The 16,549-nt window shown below is 31.1% G+C and overlaps 1 protein-coding gene across 1 annotated transcript in view; it reads right to left on the bottom strand.

Annotated features, from left to right (window-relative positions):
* Window positions 1-18: 18 nt before the first annotated feature.
* LOC117105176 overlaps window positions 19-16,549 on the bottom strand; it is a 25,629-nt gene continuing 9,098 nt past the window's right edge. The window contains exon 2 of the mRNA XM_033246246.1: window positions 19-1,395. Within this exon, the coding sequence (XP_033102137.1) occupies window positions 814-1,395 (582 nt within the window). The 3' untranslated portion in view covers window positions 19-813. The remainder of the gene's footprint in view (window positions 1,396-16,549) is intronic.

Genomic DNA, 16,549 nt, shown 5'->3' with positions numbered 1-16,549 from the left:
AGAATGGAAAAAAAAAAAAAAAAAAAAAAAAAAATTCCAACTTTTTCTATGTAAAAGTATCTGAATACAGATTGTAACATCAAAAATGTTATGTTATAATTAACAAATAATGCATATCCAGCATTTCTTGCAATATATAATGCATTGAATGGTATCAATCATCCCCAATTAATACATCCTACTTTTACTATCTCCTTAGCATTTTAACGACATCACAAAGCGGGATGCAATGACGATGGCAATTGTCCTACATTTAAGTGGATTGTTTATAATTCATAGAACAATTTGCCACTCTGAAATCCAATGGTAATTAACTGGAATGAAAACCTATATCAGAACAGTAGCAGACTAAAATTGGTTCTGAAATTCAACATAATTCTCAATTCTGGTAAATTTTACAGCTGTAAGTATCTGGTTCCTTCCATTCTCAACAATCATTATGGTAAATAATGAATAGTATTGTTTAAGGCTAGGAGGTCATTAGAGTGTGATAATCTATTTCTCTATGTATATACACAACATCATAAACATTATTATCATTAATATTATTACAGTTCATCCTCCAAAATGAGAACACCTTTGGGACCTGAGGAATTGGGGTGGTCTCCCAACAATTTTTTTTCTCACAAATTAACATTGTATTCTACTGTAATTAACATTATAGAATTTTCTCTAATAAAGTGTGTGATGAAGTGAAAACGGTTTTGTTTCAAGTCTCATAGGATATGCTTTTAAAGGAGCAACTCAATGTTTTGGTCAAATCTTTTTATAGTTATTCTAGATTTTCCTGCAATCAATATACAGTACCTTTAATTACAAATATATGAATATAAAACATAGACTTACTGCAGCATGGTTTGTTGTTTTCTTTTCCTTGCTGTCTTTTTTACTGGCTTTTTCTTTTGATCCTTTCCCACTTACTTCATCTTTATTTTTCCCTGAGAAACGTTTAAAAATACTGGTTTTTCTTTTTCCTTTTTTCTCTTCCATAAGCATCATATTCGTAGGTGATGACTGCTGGCGTTCTAGCAATGTGTGTGAAATAGTGGTCACTTTATTTATTGGTGAACTTGGCGCAGACGAAACTACAGCACTCCTGAGGTAAGGGAAACTACGGTTGCTACGTAATGCCGGAGACGATTGGTTCACCTGTGTTGCACTATCCCACTCGCAACAGTTCGTGGAAGATAGTGTATTTGAGTGAGTATCAGACTCATTTGTCGTTTCCGGTGTGTGAACCATATCTGTTGTGGAAGTGTTAGTGAGAATGCCACCATTATTGGTCTTACTTGAGGAAGGTATCATCAGTTGGGGATGCGATAACGCAGCCCTGTTGTTGTTACTCTCCATCGCTGCTCCATCAATCTCGATGTCAGTGTGAAGATGTTGAACTCCCTGCAAGTATCAAATAATAAAAAGGAATTCCAGCATGTCTGATTTGGATTCAGCTTGATGTGCACATACTCTTGGAATAGAGCAGGCATCATTTTAATAAGAAATGAGTGTATAGTACATTATTAGGAAATTTCATGCAAAAGTACACAAAACAAAATCACATTCACAGATCTAGTTGAAAGTTCACATCTATGCTGTAATCTTATTAAATTTCGACATTCAATCAAATTTCTTTCTTTGGACCTCATTTTGTTTATCTCAATATAATATAATTAACCTTTGACCTGAATAATTTGTAACAGATCATGTGACTACATTTTCCAAGAACTTACAAACAATACCTAGTGGTAGCTCTTATATTTGAAAATTGATTCATTTTATGGGACAATAAATGACAATGCTTCCCAGAAACAATTTAATGGTCTTCAGCATGTAAAAAAGTATTGACTTGAGAATGAAAACACACAGACCAAACTAGGACAAAATCTGTGCTTAACTATCTAAGCAATCTCCCATTGAAATTTCAGCTACAAATTAATCCATTATCTTACATTAATGAGAGTCCTCAAGTATAACAGTTAAGCTGGTCTTGGGCTCAAAGCCTGCGAGAGATGACCAGTTCGAGGTTTGTATCTATCAATCAATTTCCTGTTGTTAATTCTATGCTTAAGTTAGCATGTTTTTATCACTGAAATAGTTGTTTTGTTGAAAGTCTTTGGATCTATGTTATTCTATTTCTATTCTAATTTCAAGTAATTTTGTAATTCAATCTGCACCACATTGATAATCAGAAAAATAAATTTGATATATAAAATTTTTTATAGACCTGAACTAAATTTTATATTTTTTTGTTGAAAATAAGGGTAAAGATTGGAGAGAATAACCCGTAACTCGTAGCGTCAATGTGCTGAATTGTGTATGAGCAAGGTGGTACGTGAATACCTAGCTGCATTAAAGATGTGCTTATAATAGGCGGCTAGTAGAAACACAGATACATGTTCATATCATTTAACAACAGGGGTTGAAATGAAACATCGGGGAACCCCTACTCTTCCAAAAGATGCATTGGTTTGTTTAAAGTGAACACACAAGCCAGATGTGTAAACTGGACCTCCATTTTAAGTCCTTACTCGAGAAGATTTGGTACTACCAACCGAGCCTTGGGTGAGGAGTGGCTCCAACCAGTGCCAATGTTAAGGCTGCCTTACCACTCAGCCACTAGACTCAACCAAAATGCAATAATGAAAGTATGAATGCATATTCCATTTTTAATACAAGAACATGAGCGACATGTGCTGTAACCAAGGCAATCAGAACCATACATCCTTATTGTAAATATTACCTTTACTGTCATCATTACAATGAATGTAATTACCATAATTGAAATTGAAAGAATAAATTGTCAATATGAATGAACTGCAAAAATATCAATCGTCATTCAATGGATGTTGTGTTGCCATTCATTAGTAAGTAACATTAGTACCATCAACAATACCAAACATTGTGAGATCTCTGCCTACTATCATTTAATATAAAAATATAGGTCTTTTTTATATATTTATTTATTTAATTTTATTTTTTAATTTTATTTTTTATTTTTTTATTTTGTCATATTATTATTATTATTATTATCACTATTATTATGTTACTAAAACCTACCTTAAGGTGAACTTAGACAATGGAAAAATTAGAGAACAATAAAAAAAAAAAACGATGTTAAGGGGAAATAACACAAAAGAAATTCTCCTAAGTCCAACTTACTGTTAATTAACTTATATTTTATATGTGTGTGGTAAAAACAGTAGAGAAACAAACAAAAACTGTACATGTTTGAAACATGACAGAATCCCTGCAAGTAGCATACACTTTACAAATTTTTTGTTGGTGATGCCATCACTTCAGGATTATAGATATTGAATCTACTGGGCTTTTGATGATCTCATCACTAATGAGTAATTTTGAACTCCTACATTTATAGCAGAGCGTACATGACATTAAATTAAGCCCCCAAATATGAACCTCAAGCGACAGAACTAAGCAAAATCTGGATAACGTTTCGCTGGAGAAAACTGGGATTTCAAATTGCAATTTACTTGTTATATATTTAATAGCTAGACATATTATATAGTTCATTGTCTCCTAATAGTTTGTAATTGCTTGATAACTAAAGCATTAATATATAATCCATCATAAAAACAGATGATGATGATTACTTTATTAAAAACAATCATAAACCATTTAAGATTCATGCCTTACTTTACACATCATCACACAAAAATAAATGGTACAAAAGTTAGGTATCAATCATTAAATACTATAATTTGAATACTACACAAGACTTAAATATAATGTTAAATGCTGCAAGGTATGTGGATGAGCATTGACAAGTAAAAAGCTCTCTGCTTTTCTGTGGGTCAATATCTTGCTATATTGCTAAAATTGGTCCAATTAAAAGTTTAATAACATCTCATATTGATTGGCTAACTGCCTGAGGTGTATGCATCAGTAGCAAGTAATAAGTGATTGCCATATTCCACAACTCTCTTGCCACCTTTCCTTAATACAAGTCTTCCTAAGATCTGGAAACAATTTATGAATTTTTCTTCTATGGTTTATACAGTCGTTCTTTGTGATAGGAACAGACAAATTAATTTTTATTACTCTTTATCCTGTCTCCTCTTACCTATATTCCTCTTACTCTTTCTTCACACTCATTCATTTTCTCTATATTTCCTCTCTCTCTCTCTCTCAATAATCCATCCTCATACTTCTCCACATTCCTTTTGCTTCTCCACATTCCATTTCAATGAAAATATTCATCTTTTTTCATAATCATCTTTCTCTCAACATCATGCTACACTGGTATACAGTTTTAACCCTTTTACCATCATTCACACAGATATTACATCACCTTCAGGAGACTATTCGATAAAAAGATTTAGTTATAATAATACAGGCAATTTACACTTTTAATCCTGTCTTCGAATCTGACTCATCACTGTATGTGTTTAATATAGACAGATGAGGCACTTGCATACAAAGATTGTATTATCAAACACGGAGTGAGTTTTCTGGATTGACGTAAGCTTCTGGACTGATGCACAGCGGTAAATGGTACAAAGGATCATAATTGTGATGAGGACAGGGCATTTTATTAACTCAATTACAATACTCAGGTTTGAAAATCTCTGTATATGACGCTCATATAAACATTCGGATGTTTCATTACTCCAGTTTACAATCATAGTGATAATTAGCGGAATAATTATCAAAAGTCAACTGAATAATTAAATTACAATATTATCTAAGAGTCAAGACCATTGAATCATTAAGACTATAACCTTTAGATTTAACAGCATACTTATAAACTTTGACCTTTTAATGACTCATTATGAACTTTGACATTAAAATTTATTCCTCTTGAAGTTTGATAATTTATCCATTTTCTCTGATAATCAATCTCAAACTTAGACATGAAGAAAAGAATTAAGTATGCTAATAACACATTTATTCATACTTTGTGATCATGACACTGATGATAATAATAATAATAATACAGTAATAATAATAATAATAATAATAATAATAATAATAGATGGATTTATATAGCGCAAACAAATGAGGTCTCTATGCGCTTGACAATATTGAAGTCAAGAAAACAAAGAAAAAAGATGGAAGGAAAAAAAAATGACTACAATGACAATATTCCAACATGTAACTTTAATATCATGCTTTAAATCGCTTGAAAATATTTTAATGAGGATAAACAATCAAGTTTTCAATTTCCTCTAGGAAATGTCAACTGATTTTAAGATAAAATATGAAAAAGGATTCCAAGAATGAGATGCATATACGCATAGACGATGATGGCGATGATAATGATGACTGGTATTTGTGAACATAATGATAATGATGAGGATAGTAGTGGTAGTTCTGACCATGATGATGATGCATGATGATAATGATGATGGTTGTGATGGTGGTGTTAAGCACTTAAAAAGTGCCCCACTACACAACCATTGGCCAAGGCACTGCGAATTTACAAGACGGCAACCAGAAAAGAGATTAAGATAATGTACAATATATGTTTGGTGCCACAGCATCATATAATAGTTGTTATAGTTGGCACAAAAAAATGTGTCCAGGCTTGTTTGTTGATGATGACGGTCCTGGCAGAGATGCTGACGGCAGTAGTAACAAATGATAAAGGTAATGATAATCCCAACCGATAATGATTTGCAATTGCCAGTGTACAACAAATTTTTTTTTGCACACTATGAGAATAATTAATACTTAAAATAATATTTAGGAACATTGATTCTTTTATTTATGTTTTTGTTATAAAACACTCAAAAAGCAACAAAGGTTGAAAACTTCTTGAGTTTACCTATAAAAACATCCCTACCATACAGAAAATAGACACAAAACATGCAAAACACTATACAATCAAAAATATAAATAAGCCTACAATAAATTGAATGAAATAACTGATTATAAAAAAGTGGTATTTACAATTATATAAAAATATATATAGTTTATTATTATCAAATATATATTATTATATTGGAAATAAAAAATATAGACAGATCTCAGGATATAAATACATTAATTATATTAAATATTACATAGCGAATTGATTATTAATAAATAAAAGAACATAGCCTTCATTAAATAGACAGCCTTCATTGAATATACAGATATACAACAATGCATACCTTAATTAATGAAATTAGGTAATCAATAAATTAATAACCATATTTTTTTGAAACTGTTATAAATTGCTGTTTAACAATAATTTGTATAACTACAGTTATTATCTTCTTCTACTATGTTAGTTATTTAATGTTATTATTGCTTATCTGTTTATTTTTTCTAACTGGATAATAAAGTTGTCATTATACTATAAAAACATAAGATCTCAAACACCTTGAGCATTTTCTAATGTAGATAAGTGTACTATAAATCATATTTATTATTTTATATTCATTTAATATCAGTTCAGATCTTTTAAGCTTTTATTAATTATTTATACTAGGGAACCTATTCAGTTTCATGCTGCTAGTTTTCCAGTCCTGTCCTTTTACGTTTTTTGCGGGATTTTTTTGCTAAAAACTTAATGCAAGTGACTGCAGGCATGCATATACAGATACAAACAAAATGTTTAATTACTTAATTCAAATTAATAAAAGTAAATATAAAATGGAAAACATTTATTAAGGAGATTGCAACTTCCGAAAATTAAATTTAAAATCTGTTTCAGGGGGACAACACCTACCTAAATGATAATTAAAGGTAGTTAACGTTGTCTTCTAAATCTGTTTTCTACCGTTTCACATTCAAACCAGGATTGTTTTCAAGAATTCTAAATGGTAGGTCTAAAAATACCACTCAATGAGCCTAGAATAAATCTGCACAATGGTGCATCGAGATGTAGGAAATGACCTCCGAGTAATGAAAAAACTCATAAAGGTCAAATGGATATACTGTAGACGGCAAGATAAGCTTTAAAAAAACCGGATGAAAACCAAAATAAATCTTATATTTCTAAAATAAGGTTACTGGAAATGTCATGAAGAAAATAAATCAATTACGAAGGATGAGTAACTTTAGTAATAAAAGAATTTTTGTGCAATAAAACAACCAGTTTTCAATTTATACATCTATTGATTTTGATGGAGATGATATGCGGAAGTAATTTTAAAAAATAGACACACAAACAATCAATTTCTTAATAATTACACCTGGCTTCCGTTGTATAATTGAATGTATATATTATATATATAGGAAGGATGATGATGTTGATGATTATGATTATAGTGGTGATAGTGATGATGCATTCAATGATGATGCTGATTATAATATTATAAGGATGATGGCACTCAATAATTACAATTTTGTATAATTATCTTAATTTCAATTTTGGGTTGTTTAAAGAAAATATTTTCCTACCTTTTTAATGCTCATAGCCTGTTTATACTTATTGATAAAAGGCACAGTGCATATCTTCCTTCTTGTCTTTGAGTCACCTGGGTAGTGGTCTAGCAAAACATTATAGAGGAGATGGATGGTGACCCCCTTTTCTCTAGTTATATTTTTGGCGATAACAGGTTATGGTGTAGTTTATTTTTTCTAATCTTAAGATGATGTTTATTGTGAAAAGCTCTTTGGAAATACAAGACCACTGCTATCAATAACCAAACATATGAAGACAAGTGATGAGAGAGCCAAACCATAACAGAATGTAGACGTATGAAGTGTTTGAAATTACACATTTGGTTATTTTATTCAGAAATATTTACATTTAATTCTTCAAATTGAACGATTCTAATATTATCAGATCAGTTATGCTGCACAGCACCTCATGTCAAATTGTTGATGATTTTTTTGGTTCACTCAGCGTACCACATACAAGATATTTTAATTAACACTGACAACATACTGATATTATATCGCTAGCCAGATGCAAAAGGAATTAAAACTATAGATGGGGCTATTGCTTTTTCCAGATCAGGAGACTGAAATCATTGTTATTGCTGCGAAGCAGCCAATTCATATTCTTGACAGCAATTTGACCTCTGAAAGGTCATTGTTTGTCAAAAAACGAGTGCCTAAGACGACTGATCGAATCGGGGAGCCTTCCCGATTGCGTTGGGAACTGCTACACCTGTCTCTTATACACATCTAGATTGGCTCGCTGGCTCACACTTGTGATATGTCTCGCACTTGTGATCAAATAACACGCTGGCTCGCACTTTGGCAACAATCTTTGGCAGTCAACTCGCCCCTAGAAAACCCGCCCTTGGAAACTTTCCCCATAAAAAAATGTCCACTTCCTAGACCATGCAGTCATCAAAATAAAAATTGTAACCTTTGGTAATCAACTACATTTTCCACATACATGGAAATTTTTGAAACTTTCTTAAAAAAAAAACCTAAACCATAATTCACCACACTATAGAAACTTTTTGACAAAAATGAAAAATTACGACTTTGTTACCCAATGAGAAGTGTTCTAATATAGACAATGGGTCGTGTCTCATATTATTGCTCATATTACTTGTTATAGTTTTATTATTCATTATTTTCACTTGACTCGCATAAATAATTTTGTTCGAAGAACATTTATATGCAGTTGTACTTCGCAGCACTTCACTTGCAATTTGCAATTTCTAGTTAGTTAATAAAATGTGAGCATTCGGCACAAAATGCGTCGTGTGGTACAAAAAATGAAAAATGAGTTATTGATATATTTAGATAGATGAATATATAAACTTTATTCTGGTTTTTAAATCATGTTCATGTAAACCGGAGTAAGAACATTTTTAAGTTCAGTTGTCTAAAAACATACTTAAGAGAAAATAAACAAACTGATAAATTTTGTGTTGGTTTTCCTATCAATTTTGAAAAATAGCTTCAGAAAATGTGCCTCAAAAACATGATTACCTTAGGTAATTCAATTTGGAACTCTTGCTACTATGAAATATACATGTGGATCATTAAACTTATCAGAAAAATTGAAATCCAATTTTTGTCAAAATATCACTACAGATATATTTTCTGGAAGATATCAAATTGACCTGGCATTCCACGACTCATTTTGTCATGACAGCTCACAAATGCATGTGGTCATTATGTTTTTAGCAACTGTTTTATTACATAATTATTGTGTAGCATTTAAATTTGGGAATATTATAATTTGTATAGGTTTTTATAATTATTAATTAATAATTGAAATTGTAAAGGTTAAAACTCATTTTTATATCTTTACATATAGAGTGTTATATTATTGCTATTGTTATTATATATAAGAGGAGCACCTTACCCTCTGGAGTTATTGTAAAGGTTTTTTTTTTTAAGCTGGCCCAACCTTTATTAATCTCAGATAAGAAAGTATAATACATACTCCAAATATTGAAATACACGCCATCGTGTTGGGATTCAATATTTCAACATTAATTATGTCATCATCAGGAAATATTGAATCCCAACACGATGGCATGTATTTCAATACTTGGAGTATGTATTATACTTTCCAACCTTTATCTTCTCCTTGTTTGATTTTGTATCATAGAGTTTATATTTTTTGGTCAAATAATGAAATAATATAATAAATTGTTAACCATCTGTATGTTTTGTGCAAAAGTTACTAAAACAGTGTAATTATAAATTTTTAATTGTAAAAGCAATTTTTAAGCCTTGAAGGTTCTGGAATAGATACAATTTTCAGTGGTTAGTGTAGATCAAAAAACAAGAGATAACCTGAAAATATGCTACTGTACGATATTCAAAATACTTGAAACGAATATGTCGCCCTCTATAGTATAATATTTTTTATTTATTTCATAACCTGTCACTGCTGCAGGTAAATACACCCACCTGTGCTGGACCTTTTCATGAAGAATGTTATTTTGAAATAAATGCCCAAAAAAAAATATTAAAAGAGGTTATTTTGAAATTGTTTTTGTGTGTTGGGGTGGGAAAGAGGTTGGCCTATGGGAAAAAATTGAAATTGGAATTTTTAATTAGGTGGTCATGTGACCTTAGGGTGGCCATATTGGACATCCCCCTTTTTCATAAATCTGTAAAAAAGATAGAAATTCTTATGCTGTTTTTTTTTTACTGGATAATAGTGACGATACATAAAATGAATAAAAAAAAAACAATAGTTTGAATTATTTTCATCATTCTATTCAAAAACAGACAAAAATCCATTTTTTTCGGCAGAATCGTGAAAAAAGAAAATTCAAAAAAATCACTGTAAGATGAGTTTTTCGCAAAAATTAGTCATTATTCCATATAATTCAGTAGAAATTGCCTCTAGTTCATAGAAGCAACTATAGTGAGCCTGCAGTACAGGAACAATTTTAAAAAGAACTATTTTGATATAAACGGTACTACCGGGTACATGCAATTCAACATTTTTTTCTACCCAGTATGCGCAGTGAAAGGGTTAAAATCAGTGGTAAACCCAGTGGCATATAGAAACACCTGCTGATATGACTAAGCCCTTTCCTGCATGATGCTTCACTGCTTGTCCAAGTCATATTTTTAAGGGTTACCGTATGTTGCATCAAAAGACAATCAATGGTCAAAAAGACATACATCATATTATATTTTCTGAATATTTGCTGGTAAGTTCCTGACTAATAAAAATATATTTTGTAGACATTAATACAATGATGTTTTGTGGAATCTCTAGGGCAATCATTTAATCATCTTAAACTGAAATTTAAGCGAACATGAGAATAATATACAACCCTTTCGCAATAAGCTATTGCTAAGCTAAGAGAATAATATTCAAGGGACCTACTGCACGGTCCCTTAGGGCAAATTAGGAGAATATGGTAATATACAATAAATAAAGGCCCTCTCAGCAAAATAAGACAATAATATATATTAGAAATTGATTACTTATTGCCAAGTTAAGAGAATAATATGTAATGAATCTGCGGCGCTCTCGGCAAGTTGAGAGAATATGACGTTAATATGCAATGGACCTATAGGACCTTTGGGCAAAAGAACAGAATATGGTACGATGCAATAACCCTACTCAATCTGTAAGAAATGAATATATTCAAGGAATGTCTTATTGGAGAATAATATACATTATCAATACCTTGTCCTTTTGGCATTTAAATTATAAATACTTGGCAAATATAATAATTCTATAGAACATAAAACCTGTACATTATATATCAACATATATAATATACTGAATTATAATATGACTGTCTCGTCTATGAAACATTAATGCTATGTCAATATTGTGAAACCAGACACATTTAAAAAAAAATAAAAGGGATTCGATAGTAAATGTCACTTGGATTCTTGTTGGGAAGTGGTTATGACATTCTTTTTTAGATTTTTCTTCAGTTCCATTTTAATTAATGTATTTGTGCAATGACAGTGACAGACATCCACACTTGGAAGTAACTACTTCAAGAAGGTCATGGTTTAACTAGCTTTCTGAGCACATCTGATTGTATTGCTATGTGGTGGCATGTCCAGCTGACTTCAAGTAGATAGTTACTAATACCGGCTTAGGAGTGATGTTTTGCCCTGACAAAAATTCATATCTTTATAATACCGGCTTAGTCATGATAGAAGTGGCTTCGTCGCTGCCCTGGTTAATGGCAATTCTACCACTACCATACAGGACACGAAGAAAACTGGCTTAGCAAAAAATATAATAACATTCTATATTTGTGGGTCCATGATTTCTTTGCTGGAGATTTTTTTGTTTTGCGAAATATGAATTATTTGAGAAAAAAATTAACCTTTATTCTGGAAGTACAGACAACCTTGGTTTTGAAATTTATTTAAAATTAATTTAGTAATAGAGTACATTAATAATGAAGACACTTGATGGCAGAGTGACATGTGTGGGTGGAGGTGGGGGATTGAAATGAAAGACATTGGATATCATGAAGTCGGACAGTGTTAGGGTTACATAAGATACATGCATCCAAGATGACATGGAAAGCAGATGGGTCGATGTGAGGACACATGGCAAATAGGATACCGCAGAAGACACACAGCAGATTAGCACAAGACACAGAGCAACACTTGGGTACAACAGCACGGAAGACACATAAGGCTGTGTTAGGGCATACAATGGACAAGATACCACAAAAACACATAGGCAGAGTGTAGTAGGATGACATGGGTACAGACAAAACAGAATAAAATGAAAGTGGGGAGTACGTAGCAAAATGGAACCTTGAGTGATGGTGGGGAGACAAAGTCAAGGTTTAAAATGGTAAATTCCTTCATAGCATGCCTAACAAATTTGGTTACAATTTGAATTCCTATATAATTAGCAAATACAATTATATGTAATATAGCCTGAGTAACACCATTACACCAAGCCTTATAATACAATCATACATCCAACAGGGAGGCTAAATTGATTATCAGACCAATGACCTACTAATAATAAGCTGCAACTTTTTATCAATCAATATTAAGTGTAATGTTTCTTCATTGTAAATCCTACTCATTTTACTATAGCTTACTATTTAATATCGTTTCATATCTACATTACTTCAAGTAAAGGGGTTACATCGATTGATAAATTATTTTAATTTTTCTAAACACACACACAAAATAAAAAGCAATTTTATTGAATAATAATAACAATAACAATAATAATATTTGGAAATTTAATATATTTTATTATTTATTTAACCACTCCAGCAGGAATGTTAAATTCTTTATAATTCAAAACAACAACCAAATTTGACATTTTATTAAGTTTACTATAAATACTAAAGGTTATTATGAATTGACAGTAGTTGGCATTAAATAGAAAAATTTAAAAATTTAAATAGATAAATGAGAAACGCTATTGGGGAACTTCAGAAATTTGACTAGTGCAGGTTAAAAGAAAGTATATTTAGAGATAATAAATTAATAATATCTACCTGTACATGATTTAGTGCCCTGATCTTTGAATATGCCTTCTTTCCTCCCACTCATTGAAATGTAAGGAATGGATAAGAAAAAGCCATCGATCACAGATTTCGACAACATATTAAATGAAAACACATGGGTGGGTGATAGAAAGAGTCCCAAATGGTCATATGATGAATAAACAAATGAAAATGCGATCATGACCAAAACTATTCCAAATCTATTACTCTGGCAAGCTCCGAAATTAGAAAAAAAAACAAATTCCCTGTAGAATCTCAACATCATTGAACCAGATAAGAAGAAATTAATTAGGAAAGGCATACATTTTCAGGGTGAGTTGGCAACATGTAGTTTAAACACGTATAGAATTCATTACTGGTCCTTTGGGTTCTTGGAAAAACATCAAAATCTGAATTAGATACGCTAATAGAAAATTCAAAATCTATACTTACTGTACATATACATATCTTGTTTAAATATATTAACTAGCAATTAGATAAGCAAGTACAACAAAACTATAAGAAGAATGACATTTATAAAAAGTTACTGTGTATTATTTACTGAATTATTTATTTATTTTATTTAATCTATCTTTAAAGTGATAGCACTTTAAGTTACGCAGCACTGGTTTCACAAGTGGATCTCATGCACAAACAAAAAAATATATACATAACAGAAATGCAAATCAGAAATAAAAATCAAATGAACAGAAATTATAAGCAAAAAAGAAAAAGGATAAAAAATACAAAGAAAAGAACTAATTTAATTTGGATCAAGGCAAGAGAATATTATTTGCAGTGGAAAGTAATAAAACAATTATAGTGTTTTGAGTCATTTGAATCATTCAAGTTTGATCTAATTCATGATGAATGTGGTGATGAGGATGAGGACTGCCTGGGGACCTATGTTGATGAGAGGAGTGTAGCTTTCCAATGCCAGGAGTCTATTCTCATTAACAAAATAGAATTCCACTCCTTCAGTCTCATGATCAGACTAAAGCTGGTTACTTACTGCATGGGAAGGCGAAGCAAAGGCAACGCGACAAAGACTTGTCGTGCGACGGTTGTGAAGGTCGTACAACGCAGTGAGTGTCCGGCTTTGTTATTGTTCATTGTTATTGTTATTATGATTATTTTTATTTTATTTTATTGTTATTATTTTATTGTTATTTGCTTTTTCTCAGTTGGCCTATATTATTTCTCTGTAAAGCACATAGGGGCAATGTGCAATATGCGCTATATAAATATAACATTATTATTATTATTATTATTATTATTAAGGATCCACTGATTATATGTAAGTAAAATATGAGTATGGTTACTTGTTATTTAAAACATCCTGTGCATGTTTGTCACCCAAGTAGGACAGAGATTCATTCCTAATTTGCATTTTAGGCTGAAGAATTTAATTACCACATTTAAATTACATACCCTAAGTACAATAATTTCTTTTATGAAATTTAATAAATTCATTAATTCATTAAAAAGCATCATAAAATAATGAATATATTACATGACATTCAAAGAAATATGACATAAAATATGGAAATAATACAACACAGAAATATAATATAAATTCAAAGAATCACAACAGAGACATAAACATAAATTTCAAAGAAAACACAATATAAATTAAAAGAAATATTAAACATAAATTAAAAGAAACACAAATTTTTGTAATTCGATACAAAAGCTTACATTACAATACATACATTATACACTCCGACAGCATTAATCTAATTTACAGAATATTTAAATTTAGATTTCAAAGATTTAATGTTGAATTACAATTATCTTGCTAGGAATATTTCAGCGACCAACAGAGGAACAGTTGGCTCCGAGGATGAGATTAGAAATTAGAATGAGTTATAGAAGGGGAAAAGGTCTTGGTCAATATTGATCCTAGCTACGAGCACTACGTGTACCTGACAATTAGCGAATCTCAATTTATAGAACAATCAATACTTTGCACAAATCAAGATATGGCCATTTCCATAGCATTCTCATGAAACAAATGCATTACAAAAAACAAAACAAGTCTCACATATATCTTTCTTATTTATTACAGATAATGAATGGCCATTTAAGACATCTCGGTCAGATGATGTGTTTATATTCACTAACACATTTCCTGTTAATCTATAATTGTCATGTGTTCATATTCATTTTATGCATAAATTTTCTTTTTTTTTTAAATGCATCTGCTAATTTAAAATCATTGTATTCATTTGTTTGATTACACCTGTTCAGCAGACTATATTGTTTAGAAATGTAAGATAAAACATGTTATGTACATCTTTAAAATGAGTATATACTAATCATGTAATGTACTAAACTCATTACCTACTAAACGCATACGAAATTAAGACACAAATTTTCCAAGAAAGTGGTGCAAACTATTACATTTATTTTCTGTCTCTTTCCTAAGGAATTAACAAGCTTTAGTATTATTACGATTTTTATTATTTCTTTATTGTTAGTAAAGTAATTGAGTAATGACTGGCAATTATTGATATTGGAAACCAACAAATGTTACTTTAAGTAATATTTATTTAAGTAAATACTTATTTACTTACAGACCACACAAATAAAGCGTTATTACTACCATCTCGGCTATGGCTGAATGATATGATACAAAACATCATACGGTGGGCAATGAACAGTACTCTACAGCACTGCAACATTGATTCAAAATATAATACTCTATAAAAAAATAAAAAAACCACTAATTTGAGTAAGGTACAGTTGCAGATTGTAATAAGGTAGAATAATTATCACCTTTTGACCTATCACCCTAATCTGTAGCTTATCATTTCAATTTTTTTTTAAATAGATGAATTTATGAATTTGTTCTATAAAAATTGATTATGAAATTATAAAAAATAAATCTTTTTCAATGTTTTTCATTGTTTTTTTCAGGTTAGAGGTTTAGAGAGAATATTCACACTGGTTGGTGTCTGGCTCATAGCCCATTATTCTCTCTTGACATGTAGCTAACCTGTCCTTTTTGTACTTGATATTTGTCTTTATAATTTTTGAAATTTATAATAAATTTTAAACTAAATAAATAGCAGGGAAATAATCATGAATGACCGTGCAGTACACATTGGAATGCAGTAAATATGCTAGAAACGCATATTTGATCATTAAAGTTGGCCGACGCGATTCTATGGAGAACGCAACGCGACGACGTGCGCGCAATGGATCGTTTTTAATGACGATTAGTTCAGACTGCCACCGACAATCAGCAGACAGCGTCGCGTCGTCTATTGATCAGAGGGAGCGGAGTTGGATTCGTACGACCGTTGCATGGTGTAGTAAGTCTTAACACGATGGCCAGTAAGATAATGATTAATTAGAGCATCTTTACCTGTGATGGTAAAAAGGAAAGTATAGTAAATGGCTTCAAAGTACAATAACTGTGAATCTGGCCTCGGACTAGATGGCAATTATACCTTAGGGCTGCTCTAAATATTGTTGTTCTCTATATTATGTCAACTATCATGTCTCAACTGTATCCTTGAGATCTACCTTATTGTATAGTTATGGATCTGAAATTGTAAGGGCATTGCCACTGATGACAGTATAATGGTAGTATTACATATAAGGCATGTGAAAACACACACATATCCACTGTCATTCAAACAGATAGGGGGATCACCTGATAAGATAAGATACATTTAACAAACAAAAAAAATGACTTTACTGAACCTGAAAGCTGGCTGATATTCATGCGGCCTCTA

Source organism: Anneissia japonica, unplaced genomic scaffold, assembly GCF_011630105.1.
Source record: "Anneissia japonica isolate Jap-2015-1 unplaced genomic scaffold, ASM1163010v1 scaffold287852_len814684_cov197, whole genome shotgun sequence".
Lineage (NCBI taxonomy): Eukaryota > Metazoa > Echinodermata > Crinoidea > Comatulida > Comatulidae > Anneissia > Anneissia japonica.
This window is presented reverse-complemented; position numbering and strand designations above follow the sequence as displayed.